General features: G+C 43.9%; 1 protein-coding gene across 6 annotated transcripts in view; it reads left to right on the plus strand.

The window, feature by feature from the left end:
• VPS8 (VPS8 subunit of CORVET complex) overlaps positions 1-23,734 on the plus strand; it is a 229,976-nt gene that overhangs the window by 73,438 nt on the left and 132,804 nt on the right. For all 6 annotated transcript variants that reach the window (XM_038417053.2, XM_038417055.2, XM_043492809.1 and 3 more), the window contains 4 exons: positions 1,669-1,758; positions 3,564-3,610; positions 5,935-6,157; positions 12,428-12,517. In XM_038417053.2, the coding sequence (XP_038272981.1) occupies positions 1,669-1,758; positions 3,564-3,610; positions 5,935-6,157; positions 12,428-12,517 (450 nt within the window). The remainder of the gene's footprint in view (positions 1-1,668; positions 1,759-3,563; positions 3,611-5,934; positions 6,158-12,427; positions 12,518-23,734) is intronic.

The following is a 23,734-nucleotide window of genomic DNA, read 5'->3' on the forward strand; positions in this document are numbered from 1 at the left end:
GCCTACCCTCCTTCTCTCCCTTGGCTGTTTCCCCTTCGGCCCCTTTGCACCGGCTAGGCCCTTTTTCTCAGTGCCTGCAGCACTGCAGGTACTGGGCCGGAGTTCCTTTCTGCTCCCCTTATTTGCCTAGTCCTGTGCTGTCCCTGGTGCTAGTCTCCTCATGCAGGAGACAGATCTTCACCGTCTGAAGGCCTGGGAGAGACTGCCTGCTCCCTTCCTAGGCAGCCTTTATATAGGACCTAGCCTAGCCCTGATTGGCTGGCTGTAATACTGGCCCTGATTGGCTCTCTAACAGGCCTCCCTGATTGGCTGCTGCTTTGCACAGCTGCTCTGGCCTATTGTAGCCCAATCTGGCACCCCACCACACCCCTCCTTCCCCTTTACCTCTCCTAACTGGTTGCTTGACCTTGGCTTGAGAGAAGAGCCAGGCAGCCTTCCAGTGTATGCTCGTATGTTATACTCCCACCACACCCTGTAACATTTTAGCTGTGCTCTGTTTCTTCTCTCTTTCTCATTGTACTAATAAACCCATCTGGCTGGCAGAAGCAAGGTCTTTATCCTTTGTTCACACACACTAGTATAAGATATGTGAATATATAGATTATGAGAGTATCAAAAACCAAATAGGCAGACAATACCCAAAATTCTATCTCAGGCAAAGATGCAGGCATGAATTCTACATTGTCACTAACACTCCTAACAGGCTGGAGCATGCTCAGTGCAGATAGAATCTCTAGCTATTCTCTACTGAGCATGTGTAAACTGTTGTTTTTCAAAAAGCCTGTAACTGCAAAATTTGGGCAGATTTTCTTAGGAATGTAAAAAAGCACTTCACTGAAACAAAGGCCACTCTATGCCAAATTTCAAGTCCCTGCTCCAAAGCATGAGGGCACTAGAGCAAAGGTGGGCAAACTTTTTGACCCGAGGACCACATGGATATGGGTATGGAAATAGTATGGTGGGCCATGAATGCTCACAAAATTGGGGATTGGGGCACGGGAGGGGGTCAGCGGTGCAGGCTCTGGGGGGCGCTTACCTCCAGCAGCTCCTAGAAGCAGCAGTATGTCCCCCCTCCGGCTCCTACACAGAGACGCAGCCAGGTTACTCTGTGCACTACCCTGTCCGCAGGCGCCACCCCTTCAGCTTCCAGTGGCTGTGGTTCCCAGCCAATGGGAGTTGCAAGGGTGGCGCTTAGGGTGGGAACAGCCGTGTAGAGTCCCCTGACTGCCCCTATGAGTAGGAGCCAAAGGGGGGACATGCCGCTGCTTCCAGGAGCCATGCGGAGCGGGGCAAGTCCCTGCTCCCTGGTGGGAGCTTGAGGCCCGGATGTGGCCTCCAGGTCATAGTTTGCCCACCCCTTCACTAGAGCTTTTCAAAGGACATGTTTAGAGTTTTTTCAACATGGCAAAATGCATTTTTCCCTAACCTCATTATTGGAAATGGCTGAACCATTTTGGGTGAAATTTTGAAAGAAAAAAAAAATTCAGTCTGAGGCACATATATGATGTGCAGAATTTCAGGTGGAACAGTTAATTTGGCAAAGTTTTATACCAACTGAAAACAAGTTTTTATAATGGGGAATGTTGGGCAACATTAATACGGTGGTACTACCCACCCTGCTGATAGTAGTATGTGAGGAAAATTTCCCACTGTTATCTTTTCATCTAGATGGTTGAAATCCTCTTCCATTATGCGGATCGAACTTTGAAGAAATGTCCTGACCAGGGTAAAATCCAAGTTATGGAGCAACACTTTCAGGTGCAACACCTCAGACGTTCTCTTGATCAACACTGCAGTTTACAATAAAATTGTAGCTTTTCTTTGAAAGTCATTGACTTTTTTATATAATAGGTTTTAAATGTTGTTGAAACATTCATGAAATGTATGATTTCTTTGAGAAATTAGGTATTAGCTACTCCTAGGTATTCTTAATTCAAGTATGACTGTTCTCATTTTCAATGTCTTCTAATCTACACCAGTAGAAATAGACTGAATCCCCTGTGTGCTCTGTTAGGGTATGTAGCAATCCTCTACAGCCGGCACAATAATCTGCTTGAGAGTTCTGGAGTATTCCAAAATCAGTCCTACAAACAGGAGTTTGTATACAGAATATTCCAGAACTGAAAAGCTGTGGTGTTAAATGGCTCTTCCAGAAGGCAGTGAGCTCTTGGGACATAATGACCAGAAAATAACTCAAGTTTCTTTTTAAAAAAAAAAAAAAAAGAGGACGACTTGTGGCACCTTAGAAACTAACAAATTTGGTGCCACTAGTCCTCCTTTTCTTTTTGAGGATACAGACTAACACGGCTGCTACTCTGAAACCTGTCAACTTTCTAATTCTCTGGATGAAGAACAAGGTGCTCCACTCTGCATCTGGAGCACTGATGTGGCCTTCAGGAGGCTTCATTCTAATCTGCTTTCAAAGTTGTTACATTTTGTTATCTGTTCTTTAAAAGTTGAGCCTCTTCGAACAATGGCATAATTACACCTTAATTTGACCCTGGCTAGATAGGTGAAGATTGAGTATGTCAAGCTGAGCAGTGTCCAGAGATGAATCTGTGGAATTCTGGATACCAATGGCAGAGACTTGAGGGGTTCACAATGGAATGTGATCCTTTTGGGAAGAGTAAAAATTATGCCAAACAAGGTACCAGAGAGAGAGCTCTGCCACTAGACTTGGGTTTTCTCAGGTGTTCCAGAGAAGGCTAACAGGTGTCCGGGCTAACAGGTACGGGTTTAGGGGTTCCTAGAACTCTCAGTAGAGGGGTAGCCTCACCCACTGAATCGAGAAAATGAGATATATTTTAATGTCCAAAATGTTTAATCAGTCTGCCAATTCCTACTTCAGAAGATTTATGGCGAGGAAGATTAGCTGCCTTCTGTCTTTAACCACCTCTAATCCCCTCAGATGCCCCGGTTCTCAGTACTATTAAATGGGGCGCCAGAATAATCTGGAACATACTTCAAAACTTTCCTCAGGAATTAACTCTTGTCCAGCTCTGTCAGAAACCTTTTCTGAAAATCCATTGCCAAGTGAATCAGAATCAAAATCAAACTCGCTGGCCGTGGTCTCGTTATTTTCTCTTTGTCCAGCTGAGCCCAAATCCCCTGTCATCCACTCAACAAGTATGGAAGATTTTTAAAAGGTCTTGAAACCTGCAAATTGAGAGATGTATGTTGCTGTCATGTTTTGTCCTTGTACTTCTTCTCTGCAATTGTTACATCTTTGTCAATTTTGTCTGTGTTGTGTCTGCAGCAGCTCGCCTAACGGGGCCCAGATATGATTTGCAGTCTCCATCGGCTGCTAAACTAAAATAAATTTTTTGTTACTGCTGAAATTTGGAAAGGCCTGTGATGTGGGTGTAGCTTTGGAGAAGTTAAAGCTGTATAATTGTATCTTTTGTCCAGGAAAATCAGCGTAATTGGGCAACTGCCTAAATGTGTGAGCTACCTGCTATTTGACGGTCATTGATTCTTCACAGTATTGATCATATTGATAATGTATACCATTTGACATTACCTGTGATTGAGTTACTCACACTTTCTTCATGATCTTTCTACAGGATATGGTGCCTGTCATAGTCGACTACTGCCTTTTACTTCAGCGAACGTAAGACAGTTTGCATGCTTGTCTGTAGATTAATGAAACCATAGGAATTGCAATCACAGATCAGGCCAGTGGCCCATCTAGTCCTGTGTGCTCTGTCTCATGGTGACCCGAACAGGTGTTAAAATCCTGATAGCTGACAATTATGGAATAATACGCCAAAAGGGGAAGTTTGTTTTTAACCTTCCTCCCTATTGCCAAGCCAGTAATGCAATAAAGCAGGGAGGGTTTATCACTTCTAATTTTTCTAACCCTACCTAATGTAACTGACTTTTCTGTATCCATGTAAATGTCGAAGATTAGTTTGAATTCCAGATACACTTATATTTGATTTGTCTATCCAATCTTTATAGATTTTATGATGGAACTGGTCACTATAGTGTCTCAGCACCTTTGTTCTAGATTTTTTTTTCTTGCTACCACTACTGTGAAATTGACTTGACAGATTTTCCTTTTATGAATTTTCTACATTCCCCCACCAAGTAATTTCTCATCCTTCAACAAATGACCCCCAGGTTTATGAATATTCATCCCAGTTCAAAAGTAATGTTTTTGGTTCATTCATGTTAAACTCTTCCGGTAAAATTATTAAACCACAGTGTCAGTCCATGTAAAAGCAGGAAAATGTCACACCAGGAAAATGAAAAGCTGACACTGTTTTACTTTTGTATTAAAAAAAGTCTCATTTCCACTTAATCACTTTATTTTTTTTTTAAAAAAAGAGTTCTGTTTAGTTTACGTGCACATTGCTTTCTCACACTTCTCTTTATCTCCTCTAGTAAATCATCCACCTTTCCAACTCCAAGAATTAGATGAGATAGAATTGGAAAAGATTTTCTGGGTCTACTAGTTCTTGTCCCTGTTTTACTTCAAGACTTTTCCTTCATGTTAAATGCTTATTTGAGCTTGTCTACAAATTAATTATACCACCTAACTATGCCAGTCTAGTAAAAGCAATACAACTCCCCAGTGTGGGCACAGTTGAATTGATATAAAAGTGCTTATACTGATCTATTTTATTTCATAGGGAAGGGAAATATGGTCTTTATATTGGTATAATTGCATCTACCCCAGGAGTTGTGCTGGTTATAACTATTTGGTTAAAAATCACGCTAACCAAAATAGTTGTGTACAGAAACTGTGTGTGGACCCAGTATCTCTCTGACTTTATTTGGAGGCACTTTGTTGTCTAATTTTCACTGTTCTTTGAAAAAACTGTTTCACCAGGTTCCAGTGGTGGATGTAGCCTCTGTGTTCAATGAGTGCATTATACCATTGATTCTCAGCCAGGGGTCCTGGGCCCCCTGGGAGGCTGCATGCAGGTTTCAGGGGGTTCGTCAAGCATGGCTGGTATTAAGACTTGCTAGGGCCCAGGGCAGAAAGCCAAAGCCCTGCTGTGCAGGACTGCAGCTTGTGACCCCGAACCCCACCACCTGTTGCTACCCCCCAACGCCAGCCCTGGCTTTTATATGCAGAAAAACAGTTGTTGTGGCACAGCTGGGCCATGGAGTTTCTATAGCATGTTGGGGGGAGAGGGGCTCAAAAAGAAAAAGGTTGAGAACCCTTGCACTATACTAAACTGTAGTGTAATCACAGTATGAAACAAAACAAAAAAATAAATAAAAAGAGAGCATGATATAATGAATGCTAGGACAGGGGTGTGGTCCAGTGAGGGTCCAGGGCCCACTCTCAGTGCTGGTCACCCCAGGGCCTTGCTGGTTACTCATGGTGGCAAGAGACCCACTGCCCGGTTTATGGTGGGGGAGGCATCTCTGCTCAGCATCTGGATCTTGCTGTGCAGAGTGGGGAGAGGCCCCACAATGATCCCTGTGTCCTGCTGCGTGGAGACTGGGACACATGGGGGAACCCTCATGCCTCCCCATACCCACACACTCTCTGGCAGACTTTGCCTTTTGGGCCTCCCTGGCAGCATGTGACTCTGACATCATTGCACAGTGATATGGCTGGGAGCAGTAGCACCATGATGCAGGTGCTGGGCTATAGAGCTGCATATGATTTCTTGTGCAAAGGAGTGAATACGGCTCCCCACCTGCCCCCCCCAGGGTGTTTTTGTGGGTGTAATTGAACCCATGAACCACTCTGCTAAAGCTGCCTCTACTAGCTTCCCTTCTAGGCTACAATATGATTGGTACATTTGTAAAAGTGTTAAACTGTGTCTACATTGGTGTTGAGTGGGGTTTCCAATTGTTAAGCTAAGAAATGCAGAATGCTGTAGTTACCTCGATTTGTATAGAAAGCAGGTCATTATAACATTTAATAGTTTAATTAATCTTCATTTTAATAAGTAATTGTCACTTTTTTCTCAGTGATCTTCTGTTCAGCCAGATGTATGACAAATTGAGTGAGAATTCAGTGGCAAAGGGTGTTTTTCTGGAGTGCCTGGAGCCTTACATTTTAAGTGATAAGTTGATGGGAATGACAGCTCAAGTGATGAAAGACTTGCTGCTTCACTACCAAGATAAGAACCTAATGGAGGACATGGAGGCCTGCATTGTACATATGGATATCACCAGCCTAGACATACAGCAGGTGAACTGCCATGTTAACATAGCTTATGTTATACAGGAGGTCAGATGATCACAATGGTTCTTTAAGAGATTACGTATGTCCATTCCATTTCAGATGAGTGTGCACGCAGTGCACCAGAATCAAACTTTTTTCCTTTGGCAGTATCTTTAGGGGCAGCGCATGCAATCTCCGCTGCCTCCATGCTTCTGCACTTTGGTATAAAGAACAGATCGACCCTGACCGCTCTCAGTTCATTCCTGCCTCCTGTGATTGGTAGTTGGAGCAAGTTAGCGTGTTCCTGTTTTCTCTTTCAGGGATTTATTTTTCTCTCTGGTATATAATTTATTAGTACTCATTGCATAGTTAATTAGTGCTTTAGTGTAAGTTTCATTAGTCATTTTTCTTAGTTTTCTTAGCATGTCGGTTCCTGTTTGTTCTGGATGCTGATGCCAAGTACCAGAGCATGCCTCGGTTTCTGGGCTTTCAGCCTTGCACCGTCAGCAAGAAATCTGCCAGTCAGGTGCAAGTACCATGGTGAGGGTCACATCTGGGACCACTGTCAAATCTGCAGAGACTTCAAGTTCTGGACCAAAATGGGCAGGGAGGTGAGACTGCGTCACCTTCTCATGGAGGCCGTCCTGTGTCCATCTTCCTGCTTGACATGGTCACTGAGTGTCAGGATCCGTACAAAGGCAATCAGGGTCAAGGGACAGAGCAGGGACGAAACTAGTGCTGGAAGTAGCAGAGATGTTCGTAGTTGGGTTCCAGGCCAGGGTCGATACCAAAGGTCAGCATCCGAGTCCGGAGGCAAAGTCCTAATCAAGCTGAGATAAAAGCCAGGAATTCAGGAGGAAGGAGCAGGGGTGGTTGTGGTAGCTAAAGGAGATCCACATCGTTGCAAGGATACTTCCTGGAACAGCCCTGGGGGTTTATATAAGGCAGGGAGCCAATCAGGAGCCATGAGACTGCTGTCTGTCAAACGCTTCAGGCGGAACTTCCCCAGGTCTGTGTCCATAGTGGGTCATGGGAAGTGGAGTTGCAAGCTGGTTACGGCTAAGGTGACCAGATGTTCCCATAAAATCAGGACTGTCCCGATATTTAGTTGTTTGTCCCGCATCCTGACGGATGTACGGTTGGGATGCCATTTGTCCTGATATTTTGCTTCAGCGGCGCTTTTTTTTTCCCCAGCAAAAAACCTAGAGCCAGCCCTGGTGGGGGGGGGGTGAGCCTGGTGGCTGCCCCCCCCCCCATGTGTCCTGATATTTTGTTCTTGTCATCTGGTCACCCTAGTTACAGCTGCCACTGGGTGGTAGCCTGGAGATATCAGCTGCCTAGTTGCTCTGCAGTCCTGGGTTCTAGGCCTGTGGGGCCTTACCTGAAGTATTTCTTCCTCTGTTAGGTGCAGAGTCTGAGGCGCACTTCTATCCCATTCCATGGAGTTGAGGAAGAAACACAGACAGCATGCCATTAAGGGCCAGACTCCTCCAAAATATTGAGGTCCTCAGTACTGTCTGCCAGCAAACAAGCTGGATGACAGGATAGTGTGTTCTCTGGGAAGATGCATTTCGGGCACAGACTTCATCTTGCCCGGAGCTGTTGACTCTGGCACTGGTGTTTGTGCTGTTGAGGTGAACCCCCACTGCAGTGCCATCCCCTTCAATGCAGCAGCAGTAGCAGCAGCAGCAGGGAAATCTCTTAGTACCAGCAATGCTGGAAGCTTATGCTGTGGCACAGGACTACTGTCTCTTGGAGCTGGATTCTCCAGCAGTGCAGGAGACAAATCAACCGGTACCAACTGATCCCTCAGGCTGAGTTTTCAGACTTGCCTCCAAGACTCTCAGTATTGTGATGGACTTCAGACTGTCTGGCTCTTCCTTGCACAGTGCAGTCCAAGGGCAAACTCAGCATGCTGTCTCTGGTACCGACATCCCTGGAGGTGTGCCACTGGACCTCAACACTGCATGGTACAGCATGTCCATGGTCAGGTGACTCAGGATCTTTCTTCGGAGACTGAGGTAGGCTTCTGTGCCCCTTGCTCCTCTCTTGCCTTCCTCATCATGATTCTGCTCCTGGTGCTTAGCAGATATCCTAAGGTGATCCAGGGATCTGAATCCTTGGGCTGGTAGAGCTTGGGTCTTATACGCTACCAATGGCTGTATTGGAACCCATAGGATTTTTCCACCACCAGCAGATCCTACCAGGTTCCTCTTCCTTCTAGATCACCAAGCGGATGACAGATTAGTTTCCATGAGGAGGCTCAGGATGTTACTCCCAGTACCGAGCTGGAACAACCTCATGTGCCAGAAGTTCCATCAATTTCTGTACAGGAGGCTCCATCTCTACTTCCTTTGTGCTGCTCCTCATCATCACCTGATGAGACTGTGGTGTCAGGCATATCCTCGCCTTTTCAGGGTGACTACAGGCCCTACCAGAAGTTGATAGAGGGTTGTTTCCTCTCTTGATGTTCTAGTCGAGGTAGTGCAAGAGAATTCTATGGGCTGGCAGAACTACTGACATCAATAGGACCTTTCCAAATGCTTTGCCTATAAATGAAGCCGTTCTGGAGCCCGCAAGATTGTTGTGGCAAATGCCATCATCTCTGCTGCTGACAGCCAAGAGAACCAAGCAAAAATACTTTGTTCCTTCTTAGGGCTATCAACGTTTCCACTTCCATCCCTCAGGTTCCTTGTGCTCTTTTGTTTACTGCCAAGACAAGCATTTGGCTTCCTTGTCCCCCAAAGTGTAAAGAAGCAAAGAGACTGAGCATTTTCCATAGAAAGCTTTATTCCGCTACTGGCCTGCAGTTTTGTATCTCTAACTAGCATGCCTTTTTGGCCAGATACAATTTTTCCCTCTGGGGCCATGTACTGAAGTTTGCAAACAAATTGCCAGAGAATGCCAGGCGGGAGTTCCAGGCCACCTTGGAAATGGGCAAACTGGTAGCTAGGACCTTTCTCCAAGTTGCATTAGATGGGGTGGATTTGGCAGCCAGAGTGATGCCATCAGCAGAAACAATGCACAGATGTTCATCATGGTTTCAGTCATTGGGTGTTCTACAGGAGTTCCAACAGACTATGCAGAATCTCTCCTTTGAGGGATCCTACCCTCTTTTTCAGCAGACTGGTGAGAAGCTGCAGAGTTCAAAGACTTGAGGGCCACTCTGAAATCATTGGGCATATGCACTCCTTTCCCTGAAATGAAACAGTTCTGTCTTCAGTCATACCAACGGTACTCGTTTGTCACTCCTAGACAGCCTGACTACTACAGGAAAAATCACAGGGGGAGATCTACACCTCCTCAGTTTTCTTCTGTGGTAGGGTCTTGTAGACAGCCAGGAATTTGTAAGCAGCCTGTTTGAGGAACAGAATACCGGTTAGTTTTGGGCCAGTTTCTCCCACTCCTGTTTTTCCCAACAGGTTATCCTATTTGCTATGGATTTAGCCAAAATTACCATGGATTTACAATTATGTTTTGAGACCTCTGTTACCAAGTTTTTAATCTACTTAATGTGTGCCATGTCATTTTTATATCATTATAGTTTTTTAATTAGAATTTTGTATGGTACCAAGTCAAATGTCTTAGAAGTCCATTATCTTTATCAACTAAACTTGTAATCTTGATTTTAAAAAAAAAATCATTAGCTTGACAGGTTCTATTGTCAATAAACCCATGTTGATTTCCATTAATTACACTACTATCCTTTAATTCTTTACTAATCGAATCCCAATTGAAGAGCTCAATTATCTTGCCACGGATGGATATAAGGCAGACAGACCTATAATTAGCTGGGTTACCCTTTTTAAAAAATGGCACACTAACTTTCTTCCAGTCTTCTAGAACTTTGCTTGGATAGAACTAGGTTGTTTAAGTCATCCTCCCAGCTGTTCATGTCCGTTGCAGATGGGATAAAAGGCCTTCCAGTCTCAACCTAGAGAATCTTGTCCTGGATTTGCTCCTACTTTCATCTGCTGTGACATTCTAATGTAAACCTTAAGACCAGATAGCACATTCTTCAAGGTCTCGAGCCACTTCTGCAGTTTGACTGGTTGTGGTAGCTATAACAGACATTTGTATCACTGCAACTTTGGTTGTTGGTGTACACCTTTACAACTCATTACGCTGTGTCTCAGCATTCTAGAGATGAGGCCAAGTTTGGTCAAGTAGTCCTTCAGTTATGTTCAGGTACTAAAACCCACCTCCAGGTTGAACTGCTTGTGAGTCACCTGAAGTGAAATGGACATATGTAGTCACTCAAAGAAGAAAAAATGGTTACTAACCAATTATATAGCTGTTGTTCTCTGAGATGTTGCACATGTCCATTTCCTGACCCACTCTCCTTCCCCTCTATATAAGAGTCTGTCCGGTAAGAAGGAAGAGAAGGAGGTCAGAGGTGGCTCTGCTCTTTATACCATCATGCGACAGAATGAGGCACTGGAGATTGCATGAACTGCCCTGATGAATATGATTAAGGGAAAAAATCTCTAATTTCTGGCACAATGAGTATGCACACTCCTGAATTGGAATGGCATGTGGAACTCCTCTTGAAGAATAAGAATTACAGAACAGGTTAATAACTGCTGCTGCTGTTGTTGTTGTTTTGTTGTCATCCTCCCGCTTTCCCCCCCCCCCGGCCTTGAAATCTATGAAACTATCATGGATTTCATCTGCACGAGAGGCAGCTCTGCTGTACAAGGCAGCATTCTACATATCCCAGGATACTCCTTGTAAACTTCTCTCTTTTTGTAACTGCTGGCCCAGCAAACTCCACCTGGATTTGGGAAGTTAAGCTGTGTTCTTTCCTCTTTCTCCAACGTCACCAATAATAAAAATTATGAAGGCCAAACTCAGACCTTATTGTACTTAAACAACCCCATTGTCTTCCGTCAGTAATTGAAAATAGAATTTAACCCAGAGAACAGGAGCATTTTAGCGAAACTACACCCGACATCCTTTTAACCACACTAATTTTATTACATTACTTTAATATGTGTATTGTTCAGGGCATTTGTGGCCTTGGGGACCACATAGTTGCCTTCACGGGTGACTGAGTTAAGAAGAAAATATTCTCAATGCACTGTAGCCTCTATTTTTGTTTTCAGCCAAAGCATCTGGCGTGAGCCATGACTACAAGGAGATGGTAGGGACCATGGTCACCCATGTGCCTCCCCTCTAGCCCCAGGAGCAGCTGTGAAGTGAGCTGGAAGCACTAATGGCTACTGTCTCCTCTGCATTTTCTCATCAGCTTGTCAGGGAGAAGGGTAGCTCTGGTTTCCCCATTGTCTGCTTCACTGCTAGGCTGTGGAAGCCCCAGGGGGAGCAATGAAGGAGCTCAGCAGGCTCGGTCTTGGCCTAGGAGAGCACATAACAAAGGATGGTTCCCTTCATTCACTCAGCCCCCAGGGCAGCCCAGCAGAGGGGAAAAGCTGAGAAGCAGCCATCAATCACTACCCCATCATTCTCTGCCTTGGCACAAGTTAGAGCAACCTGGACATTGCTCTAACTTGGAACGGTTCAATATGCGCCAGTGGCATGCTGTAAAGCAGCTGGGATTAGCCAGAATGCAGCATGCGTTAGCTGCATTCACTCCTGATATGCCCCCTGCACCAGGATATTGGAGTAAAGTATATTGACTCACGGCTGCTGAGTGTTCCAAGTAAGGGGCGCTCCCTTTTTGACACCTGAGTTAGTGCAAAGGGAGTGTACCAGGGCAGAGAATACTCGGGTATGAACTGTGGCCCCTTGACATTTTTGAAATATATTTAACCTGTAGGTTGGTGGGCACCCCTGGTTTGGGGCTGGCTGATGGCATGATGATAGAACAACTTACTAACTCAACAAAAGCCGTGACATTTGGAGAGCTGTTCTCTTGGTTCCCTTGCTCCAGAGGTCAAGGCTGTAAGGAATTGGGAAGACCTGGATTTCTCATTCCAGTACCTCAGATAGGCCATGGATTACAGATGTACAGTGTAGAGCCATAAATCAGATCTGTCTTCCCCACCCTCGTGGCTTGGCAAAGTTCTGCATATTGCAAATTCTCACTTGTGTAACTTTGCACACTGCCCCCGCCCCCTCAACAAAAACCCCTTCCCCCCCACCTCCTCAATAAAAACAAACAAAAAAAAACCCCACCACCCATGCCACTGTTTTCCTGCAGCTGGCTAGGATAAGTGCTATGGTCAGAGCTGTCTTTGAGTGAGTACAGGAAGGGAATTAATGGACTAATGGAAGCTATTGGGCTGTTCTGTACAAGGATTCTCTACATCTGAGGAAATCTGCTTTGTTTCCATGCAGGTAGTTCTCCTGTGCTGGGAAAATCATCTGTATGATGCCATGATCTATGTGTACAACAGTGGAATGAATGACTTCATTAGTCCGATGGAGGTAGGAAGACTAGTCATGACTTATGCTTGTGGTACTTAATGCCGCTCTTCAATCCATCCATCTCCTTTTTGTTTCTCCCTGCACCTTTCATAAGACATTGGGAGGGATTGTTTCCATCTATATTTTTTAATTTTTCAAACTGCAGTGAGATATTGGTCTGTGCCATTTAGCACTCCTCTTTATCTGAGAGTCAGTTTGTAATGTTCTGATCTGCTGATTTGGTGTGTGCTGCATGTTCTTCCCTATGATTCTGAGCATGGGAGTTCTGCTGATAGCTAGTGTACAGTGTATACAAATTCAACTTTTGCTCCTCTCTCCTACTGTACCTAGTGTGCATTTTTCATATTTCTCTGGGAATATTCTGTGAAACTTGATCAAATGCCTTTCTTAAATCTAAGTATACCATAAAATGTCTGAGGTATCAGTGCTCTGCTGAGTGTCAGGCCACAAACACTGGCAGATCTAATGTCTGTAAAAAATATAAAACAAAATAAGTACACAAAAACCAGATGCAACACAATAAGTAACAGTAATGCATGTTACAATCTGGGCTGCTTTGTCTACATGTTGCTCATGGCCATTCTGACAATAGGATGTAATGCACGATGATAGCATCCCATATTCTGTCCAATTGGGAGTCAGCAGGTGAGAGAATGAGTTTTTCTCTCGGCACCCCATTCTGTGCGGTGTCTTTTTGTCTGTTGGGAGTACCTAGTGTTTTAACGTCATCTAATGTGTATGTACCCGTGTGTGGTGGTGGTGGTCAGAACTACAACAGGAGCAGCCTCTGCATAGTGGCAGGTTTTTAATTCTAGTATTGGGGCACAGGCTACCAATACCAGGCATGTCTCCTGTGGTAGGACCCAGTAGAGTGACGTGGCTGAAGTCTGCATGGCAGGGTGGATAAAAATCAATGATTTTTTTAATCCGATTTTTTTATTTCAGTTGGATTTTTTGATGGTTTTTTTCCCAAAAAACATTTTATATAAAGATAGTTTTAAGATATACTTTATAGCTCAAAGATCTCTCATCATGGAATAGGAATTATAAATTCTAATTCTATAGTATGAGACAATATATTCATGTAATGTTTAAGAAAAGTTTTGTAAATGAGTTCCAATAGTTCATGGATTAGGGACTCAATTTTATGGGGTTCCAGAGGCTTCTGTGTACATTATTTAGATTAATCTTTCTATCTACACAATGGGACTCAGTGCTGAGTCTAAAAGATACCATCAGAGATACTTAGTTTTGCAGTTCTCAAACTGTGGATTTATGTCTCCAGAGATAACATACTTGTTAACAGCAAAAATGTTTTTAAAATAAATGAATACTGTTTGGAGGTGAGAAATAACAGACCTCAACCCTATTGTCCCTCTGCAAATTTGTGTACACAGAGTCAATCCCTTACTTCTCTAAAAGTGAAAAGTTTCAAATTAATAGAAGATAGTTGGGGGCGGAATAGATCTGGACAAGGAGAAGTCTGGAGATAAATGTGAGAAGGGAGGGACAAGCAGTAGAAACAAAAGTGAAACTGTTTGAGCAGCATATTCCAGAAGTCTTGAGGTCTTTCTCAGTGTAGCCTTCATTGATTTGAGATCTACCATACCATTCTCTCACTAGAAGGGAAAACCTATAATGGCAGCAGACCGTAAGGGAGACCCAGTTTGGGAATATTTTAATGAAGTTCCTCTTCCTGTGGGTAAGACAGGCATGCGTGCAAAATGCAAACAGTGCAACAAAGAAATGTAAGGCCTGGTTACCCAAATGAAACAACAGCATGAGAAGTGTTCCTTCTCAGGAGGAAGCTGCCTTGAAGATGATGAAAGGAACATGTCTGAACATACAGGACCTTTAGGTTGGTAAACTTTTTTATTTCATACGTCTTCCTTCTGGACTAGTCTTGAATTCTCATGTTTGAGCAAAAAATATAGTTGTTACTCTATGGTACTACCATTTTAGATGCAGTTGTGATAAAAAATAAATAGCTGAAATAGACAGATCTTCCTTTTACAATTTCACCTTTAAAGTAGTACTGAGTGTCAGTGAATGCAATGAGTAATACTAAATGAGCAGTATGGTAATAATAATTAAATAACTACATTGACTTACTTTGTTTAGGAGAATCCATCCTCAACATAGGGGATTCTGAAGACTATACACCTTCAAGATCATAATCATTTTCTATAGTATCAGAGTTACCTGCCAATGATAGTGTTTCAGTCACATCATGTATGTCACACAGCCACAGTATATCACCTGTAGCAAAAAGAAAAAAATATCTACATCATCCAGGAACAACCACAGATAAGTTTGTGATAAGAACCAGAAGATTACAAAATGGGGTAATTGATGAAAAAATTACCTGGTTTCTTTATGCAACAAACTCTCCTTTCCGTATGATTGAGAGCCCATGCTTCATTAACATGATTCAGTCATTAAGACCAGGATACAGTCCACCCGACAGAGCAGATGTTGCAGGCAAATTGCTGGATAAAGTGTGTGAAAGAGAAATGGAGCAGTGTGCAAAAGGTCTAAACGGTGAAATTGTTCCACCCATCAAGACTTAGGTTAACAATGTCCACAATGATCCTGTTGTACGTGTTTGTGACAACAGAGAAGGGAATGTTTTCCTTACAGAAACAATTGATACATCAGGAAATGTACACACAGCAGAATACTTAAAAGAAGTAGCAGGAAAAGCTATAACAAACTGGAAAAAAAATTCAAATGTCTACTATGCCGCTTGATCACAGACAATGCTGCAAATGTATGCAAGATGAGAAGAAATTATTTAGAAGAGTCCCAAGCTAATATCCTAAAGGTTGCACTGCTCATTTGTTACACCTCCGAGCCAAATACTTCAGTGTTCCAGAAATAAAGGCTAATAAAATTGTTGAAATTGCAAAATACTTCCGTATCAACCACTTTGCAGCAGCTGCTCTGAAAAAAGTGGGAGGAACCAAGCTAACTCTCCCACAAGACGTGTGATGGAACTCATTAGTGGACTGTTTTGAGCAATATATCAAGAACTGGCCTAACCTGATGACAGTTTGTGAACAAAATAGTGGGGGGAAAAATGCTGAGTACCCTGAAGCCTATTTCTGTAGCCTTGAACAAAATGCAAGGGAAATCGCTGTTTTATTGCTGATGCTGTTGAAATTTGGAAGGAACCGAGTGAGATCTTAAAGAGAAATATGCAATGGCAGAGTTAAATTACAAGCATTAAAAAAACAGATGGGACAAGCACTATCTCCAGCTCACTTTCTTGCAAATAGTCTCAATACTCTGCACCAAGGTCAAACCTTAACTGCTGAAGAAAAGGAGTTGGCTATGACATGGACATCCAGCAATCATCTCTCCATAATGCCAACTATAATAAACTTCAGAGCTAAGGGTGACCCATTCAAGAAATATATGTTTGATGTTTTAAAGAAAGTCACATCAGTGAACTGGAGGAAGTCACTTAAGCACTTGGATTCAGAGACTGTTGAAGTGATGATCTCGCTTTTAATAGCAGTAGCTTCTTTTTCCGGTGTAGAAAGAATATTTTCTTCCTTTCGACTAATTCATTCCAAATTGAGAAATTGTTTGGGACCTGAAAAAGCAGGAAAGCTTGTTTTTCTTTTCCAGATTATGAACAAACAGGAAAATGAAGGTGAAGATGACTGAGTTAGCTGCAGAAGCCAATATTTTAAGTTTCTCATGTTGGCCTGGCTGACATAGTCAATTTAATTTTTGTTAGTTAAATGAAATATTGAAAATAACCTATTTTAGTTAAAAAAAAAAAAAAAAAAAAAAAAAAAGAATTTTAACCAAAACGAACCTGGTTTTAAAAAACTTGAATGTTTAAATTAAATTCATACGCTTGTTTTGTTAAAATATTATATGTTTGCTGTTGAAGAAAAACATCCAGAATACATAACGTTGTTGTTTTAGTTGAATAAAACAACTTAAATGTCTGTCTGGTGGTGTTCTCCTAATACATCATGGCAAGTAAATCCTCCAAATATTAATGATTAACATGTTTAACTGGAGATAGTTCACCTCCCAGTGACTTCATAAATATCCATTTCAATTACCTTTGGTAAATGAAACAACCAAACAATCATTCATTTTCTGATATAGCTGTAAAACTAATCTGAAAAGTTTTCAAAATAAATCACTTAAAAATGTATAGTGTGTACCTTCTAAGAATGAAACCTACATCTATCTCTGCGTTGTGAAGAATGTGTCTTAATAACCAACAAGAATGCATTTTTATGTAGAAATCCATGATTAAATCGAGTTGCCCTGACAAATGATTTAAATCATGATTTAAATCAATTTGATTTAAATCAAATCCACCCTGCTGCATGGTGGATTCCCCTCTTCTTCAAGTGCTGCTCCCTATGTGTATTTCATTGTGGGTATGCATCTAAGACCGGGAAAATCTTTCAACTTGTGTCCGTTGGTCTGTGCCTGGACCCTGGATCTCCTCGTGCTCAGCACCAAGGGCATAAGGGAAAGTGTGGATTGATCACCTCTTCAGTTGTTTCTTACAGTCTCATGGCCTGAGTCAGAATCCTCTGTGTCCAGAGCTATTCTCTTATTGTCTTACACTGTTATTTTCACAGAGACTATCATTTGTTAGCGTTTATATAGTATTCTTATAGTTAGCATAGCTTGGTTTTCCCCACTGTGGGACATACTCCTCCCTTTGGGACTAGAGCTGTGCCCAGAAATCCAGGCTTAAAAACTGCATCTCCTAGCCTTGATCCTCCTTGGTCAATGAGGACCACCAGCACTGCCTTGGGTAGGCGCTTATTTCCACCAAGTGCAGTGTCTTGTCACGCCTTCCCACCCAGGACACAAGAGGGAAGAGAGTGCTGACTGAGGAAGTTCCTCATAAAGAAAGCCCTGACGCTCCAGTCAGATCCAGGCTGGAGAGACCCTTCTGCACATTGGCCACAGTCATCAAGCAGCATGCTTCTGAGCACAAGCTGTGGAGCAGAGGCTGGATCAGATGTATCTAAAGACCTGTTGCTTTGGGCTTCTCATGAGGGTAAGGAGCATTCTCACAGACGCAAAAATATATTTCCCCCTCTGTCTGCTTCCAGTAGAAGAGGTCTCTCTGACTCCTTGCACGTGAAGATTCACCCAACTTGGAAGTCCCTTGGACTTCTATCTGCCTAAGTCTCTCAACCTCAAAGGGAAAACATGCAGCAAGAGTGTCCAACAGCATCAGGCCTGGTATCGATACTGGTGCTGTCACCTCTAGCAAGTCAAAGAACTGACATCCACCAGTATTGACCAAGAGCTCCAGAATGGACTGGTTTGGTCCTGTAAGGATCCGCCAACTACGAAGTGTGTTGCAGCACCAGATCCGGCGGAACTAGTAACCTAGCACCTCATACTCCAGGACAGACTGGGACATTTACTACCCTGGAACTCCTCTACTTTTGGGCCTGGTTCTTCTGAGGGGTATCTTAATCCCATAAAATTATACAACCTTAAGGAGTTATTCCCATACTCCATCCATGAGCTGGAGCTTCCTTCTACCACTTCTGATGGTACCAGTGGTGGAGACTAATTTGGCTTTCTGGATCCGATGTCCAGGATGAATCATCACCTCCCAGACAGGTTAGTCCGAACAGGGCTTTGAGAGTTTTCTGGACCTGTCCTCTGCACAAGCATGATTACCCTCAAAGGGATTGCTGGTACCAATGCCTTGGGGCCCCCAAACCAGTCTTCAGCTCCTCAAACTGGCCCTGTTGGGTTCCCTGGGATCATTATGCACGACACCCTGGATCTGTGTGCTCTGCTAGAGAGTCACATCATCCCTCTTCTCTTAGGCAACAGCATCCTGCTCTTCAGGGGTACGTGGAAGATGATGACGATAGCTGGTACCGACAGGCTTATCTTCATCATCTTAACCCAATGAGGCAATTTCCCCATCTTTACCATCCCTAACTGAGGGCTATAGGCAATGTCAAGAATAGTTGCTGAGGATAGTGGCAGAACTTCAGATCCCATTAGAAGTTCAAGATGTGCAGCACGAACTCTTGGATATCCTGCAGCCAATGGCACCCAGTTGGATAATTATCCCAGTGAAAAGGCCATTACAGAACCACTACAGTGATATGGCATATGCTGGCAATGTGTACCACTACCTCTGCAAGGGCTGAGAAAAAGTTCTTTGTAACTGCAAAAGGGGCAGAGTTCTTGTTTACCCATCCTGCCCCCAACTCCCCAGTAGTACAAGCAGCCATGGAAAGAACCAGGCAACACCCTAAAACCACCTCTCCGGACAAGGGAGCGAGACACCTGGACCTTTGGTATTTCTGTCCACCAGCCTCTAATTCAGAATCTCTAACTACCAGGCCCTGTTAGCGAAATATGAACTACTTGAAGTTTCTGGAGTTCAAAAACAAACTCCCCGAAGTGGACAAGGCCCAATTTTAAACTCTTGTTAAGGAAGGTAGACTCATGGCTAAAACCTGATAGTAAGCTTCAGTGGATGCAGCCAATATCACATCAAGATCTATAGTGAGCACCATAGTGATGTAGTGAGAGTAGTGGCTTCAATTGTTGCGGTTCTCCAGAGAGGCTCAGAATACCATTAAGAACTTGCCCTTTGATTAAACCAGTCTCTTCAATGAGAAAACAGATGAGTCTTTGCACTCACTAAAAGACTTCAGGACAACCCTCCACTCCCTGGATCTTTATACTCCTGCCCCAAAGAGGAAGCATCGTAAACAGATGTACAAGTGAAAACCTCTTCCACAGCCTCTCTACCAATGACCATACAAACCATCATGCAAGCGCCAGAGTGCAGAGGCCAAGTAATACAGCTCCATCCGCCTTATCAGCCACCTAATCTGATCCACTGGCTAAAGGTTACTTTTGATGGGATGCTTGGGAGTTCTGACCAATGTTTCCTCTAATTTTTTCCATCGATGTGTGGAATGTATTTTATGATGTGCACCATATAAAGGTAATTTGCAGATGTGCACCACCAGTAGAAACAAAAAACCTAGATATGATGTATAGATATTTTAACATTACCATAGGGATAATTACTCCAGCCAGGTCAGGCTAGGCATTTTAGAACTCACTACTCAAAGAATTAATTTTAAGTGTAAGAGAGAGAAAAATTATGAAATGTATAGCCCAGTCAAAAAACTAAAACATGCTTTGAAAGAAGTATCAAGTAACAACAATAATAATACAAGTACATGTTGGGAGGTGAGGGTGAAAGACCAGAGAGTGTGTGTGTGAGAGAGAGAGAGAGAGAGACTCGTGCTGCCCTTTTAAGTAGATCAGCATTCAGACACAGCAACAGCTGCCAACAAGTTCCCTCCGTCGTGAGCCCTGTCAAATTCCGCCCCTGCTCTGTGGAGAATGGGGTACAGGGCAGGGGTGGGAGGACACCCTGACATCAGCGCCCCCGCTTCTCCCGCTCTGCACAGCAAGCAGGAGACTCCCGGGAGCAGCTGGCCAGGGTCTCCCAGGCAGAAGACAGGAGCAGCACGGCAGTGGGGGGAGGGACACCTGAAATGTGCGGCACTTGATAGCCTGCTGGGCGGCCACCCGGCCACACAGCTTAGAGGGAATTTGTGACCTTACAATGATGCCATCCTCACTCGTTTCCAAAGTCCGCTATTGTACTTTGCCCACAACTGGGGAGCTATAACAACAGGTGGATACTAGATGTCATCCACTCTGGCAACACCATTGAGTTTCATTTCCCAGATCCTCCAAAAACCCTTTCCTGCTTTTGGTCGGGGCCACTGTCACAAGGAGATCCTCCAGCAGGAGGTAGGACTTTCTTCTCGAGCAAGGAGCTATAGAGTGAATGCTACCTCAGCATATAAGGAAGAAGTTTGACTCCCAGTATTAAATCATGGTTGGGAAGAAAAAAGGGAAGAGGAGGCCCATTCTTGACCTACGTCAGCAAAATATTCTTATTCACAAATTCATGGTTAGGCTGGGATCAGTAATTCCTTCCTTGGAGAAAGAAACCTGGTTCTTAGCTCTCAACATGAAAGATGCTTACTTTCTTGTGGACATTCATCTATCCCACAGAAGGTTCCTCAGGTTCTGGTAGGATGGGAACAATTGCCAGTTCAGAGTACTCCAGTAGGGTCTGGCAACAGCACCCAGGAAGGTTGTCTTAGTAATGGCAGCACAGCTGAGAGAAAGCAGCTACAACACCATCTTCCTATACTTGGATGACTGGTTTCTAACAGGCAGCTCTTTGAGTGATGGTCCCAATGAGTATTCCACACGTGTGCTCTGTTTGAAGCCCAAGGAGAACTGTGCATGTACAGACCAATGGACACTGCTTACTAAAAATTTCCAAATTCAGGTGCATGGTGCACATGGATATCTGTGTGTGGTATACAGATAAGGGCCACACATCTCGAACTCCAGTTACAGGTAAGCAACCTCTATTTCCTATCTGGAAGCTAAGTCAGCAATCATGTCCTTGTACCATCTCCTGACATCCTTGGGAATCTGCATAAACATGGAAAAGTCTGCTCTAACTCTCATGTAACTCATACATTTTATAGGGGAAACCCTGGACTCAGCCACAGTAAGGGCTCACCTCTCTGCAGACAAATTGTATGTTGTGAGGAGTCTGATTTAAAAAGAAAAAAATCCCTCACAAACACTGAACAATAGTCCAGATCCATCTTCCTTTGTGAGGCCACATGGCCTCCTGTGCTTGTGATGCCATTCACCAGGCTACAAATCTGTTGTCTTGCAAGCCTGGCTCAGGTCTGTGTATACACTGGACAGATGCATCATGACCACTGTAGTGACAATCTCCGTCAATGTCAGGGCTTCATTCATCTGGTAGATGAACCTGAAACACGTGCGTTGGAGTCTCTTTCCTACCTCCCACACCCAGCATGTTGGTAATCATGGACGCATTCCTCTTAGATTGTGGAGCCCACATGGGCAATCGGATGACACAAGGTAGGCCAGGATGCATAGCAATCTCTTAGAACTTAAGGGCAGTCAGATAGATATAGTGCATCCCAACTACTCCTACCTATCCTGACATGCCCAGATAATGTCAGACAACATGACTGTCTTCTGTATAAATAAACAAGGACGGCAAGATACCTTCCACTGTGCATGGAGGCAGTCAACTTATGGAAATGGTGTACCCGGAATCACATCACAGTTTTGGAGTCGTATCTACCTGGCGCTCAGAGTATACTGGCAGGCAGCCTTAGCAGGCGCTTCTTCACTGAACGTGAATGGGAGTTACACAGTTCAACCTCAGTAGCATTTCTTTGATGTGCCTATTGTGGACATTTGTAAGGCAGCAGTCTGGAGTTCCAGCCACACTTTCATAAGCATTACGCTTTGGTCCAAGCCTCTTCTGCTGACTCAGGCTTTGGAATTGAAGTGTTACAGACATCTGTACTTCCATCCTTGCACTCCCTTCCTACTTGGCTGCTGCTTGCCGGTCACCCACCTGTGGAATACACACAAGGATCAGCACTCGAAGAAGTAGAGGTTACTTACCTGTAACTGGAGGCTTTTTGAAATGTGTGGTCCCTGTATCTATTCCACTACCTGCCTGCCTTCCCCTCTGCTTTGGACCATGACCGTGTTTGTGGTAGAGAAGACATTGGAGAAGTGGTCAGTCTATATCTCTTCTTATTGCTCGGTACTGAGCAGGAGGAGACAGGTCTAGGATGAGGGTGTGCCCCAATGGACGCTACTTGCGAGATATTCCAGTCTCTGGCCCAGGGAGCTGATGTGTACCACATGTAAAGTACAGGTGAGGACCACACATCTCCAGTTTCAGGCAAGTAACCTCTATTGTACACCCCTTGAATATAGTCCTGATGGCAAATGCTCTTGAGAGAATTCTGTAAATGTAAGAGTGCTTATTATGAAGGCATCACTAGTGACTACATAGCTGTGTTGAAATGTGCAGGTACAGTGAGACTTAAATCTTTTTATGTATGAAAAATCTATTGTCCAATTTACAATATTTACAGTTAATTTTCTGAGAGATTGCAAGTGAATCTTCAGTAGTTTAGGATAGTGATTTTCAACATGTGATCAGCGGATCTCTGGGGTTCCGCAGACTAAGATTTCCAAAGGGGTCTGCACCACCATTCAAAAATTTTTAGGAGTCCGCAAATGAAACAAGGTTGAAAACTAGTGGTTTAGGAGATACCTATTTTTAAAACGACTCCTTGAAATGTAGATATACAGTCTAAAGTGTCCTTTGTATCTGTTTAGCCAACTGGCTTGTTTGTAACAGCTCAAGGATTAGATCCATGTAGCTATAGATAACTCCTCAGGCATAGCACGGTTTAATACTAACAGCGGTTCAGATTTTGAAAGCAGTGCAGGAAGTTATCCATTAATTTAGTGGAAGGCATGGATGGCTAAATTCCCAGTACTGCTTTGAAAATCTCAACTTACATTTGAAGAGTATTCATTGTTTCTGTCTAAACTGTTGGATAATGGCTGTTCTGTACAACAAATGCAACTTGCATCCTAGGCAGTGAAATGCTGAAGCATAGCACCTGACTTCCTGTCCTGACTGCTCACTCTGCCTCCGATTCCCATCTTCATACCCACAGCTCAATTTATGCTCCCCTGGGGAGTCTCTGTCTGATGAATGTAGGGCTTCTTTCTGTCAAAGCACGGCTGATTTGTCATTCAAAGTAAGTCCCTCACTAGTGGAACTACAAACACCACTTCCCCAGGCAAGGAGTTTTCTTTCCCTCTGTCCTGGTATCGAGCCATGAAGTGGACAGGTTCTTGGGGAGACTTGCAGAAAATGTTTCCTGGGAAGGTGGAGCCTGTTGCTATCTTAGGAAAACAATTCTGGTGACTGAACATGCTGTGGCTCTCCAGAGAGCAGCCTGGCTCTAACATAGCTCACTAGGTCCTTGAGTTTGAGGCTCCCTTGGGTGAACCTTAGCAGATGGTTTGGAAGCTTGCGGTGGTATGGGCTGGCTGGGGAGGATTAGGCAGCAGGGCTGGGGAGCCATGGAGGCAGGAATCGGAGGCTGGGGGAGAAGGCCTAATCAGCAGTGCTCCCTGACTGCTCCCTGGTATTATTGCTTATCTTGCCTCTGTGGCTCCCCGAGCTCATTGCATGCTAGAGCTTGCCAGCTAGCCCTTTTTTAAATATGCACTCTAGATTCTTGGAAAGCAGCTAAGCACCACTAGAGGGAAGCTTTAATCTAACGGATC

Source organism: Dermochelys coriacea, chromosome 9 (genome assembly GCF_009764565.3).
Source record: "Dermochelys coriacea isolate rDerCor1 chromosome 9, rDerCor1.pri.v4, whole genome shotgun sequence".
NCBI lineage: Eukaryota > Metazoa > Chordata > Testudines > Dermochelyidae > Dermochelys > Dermochelys coriacea.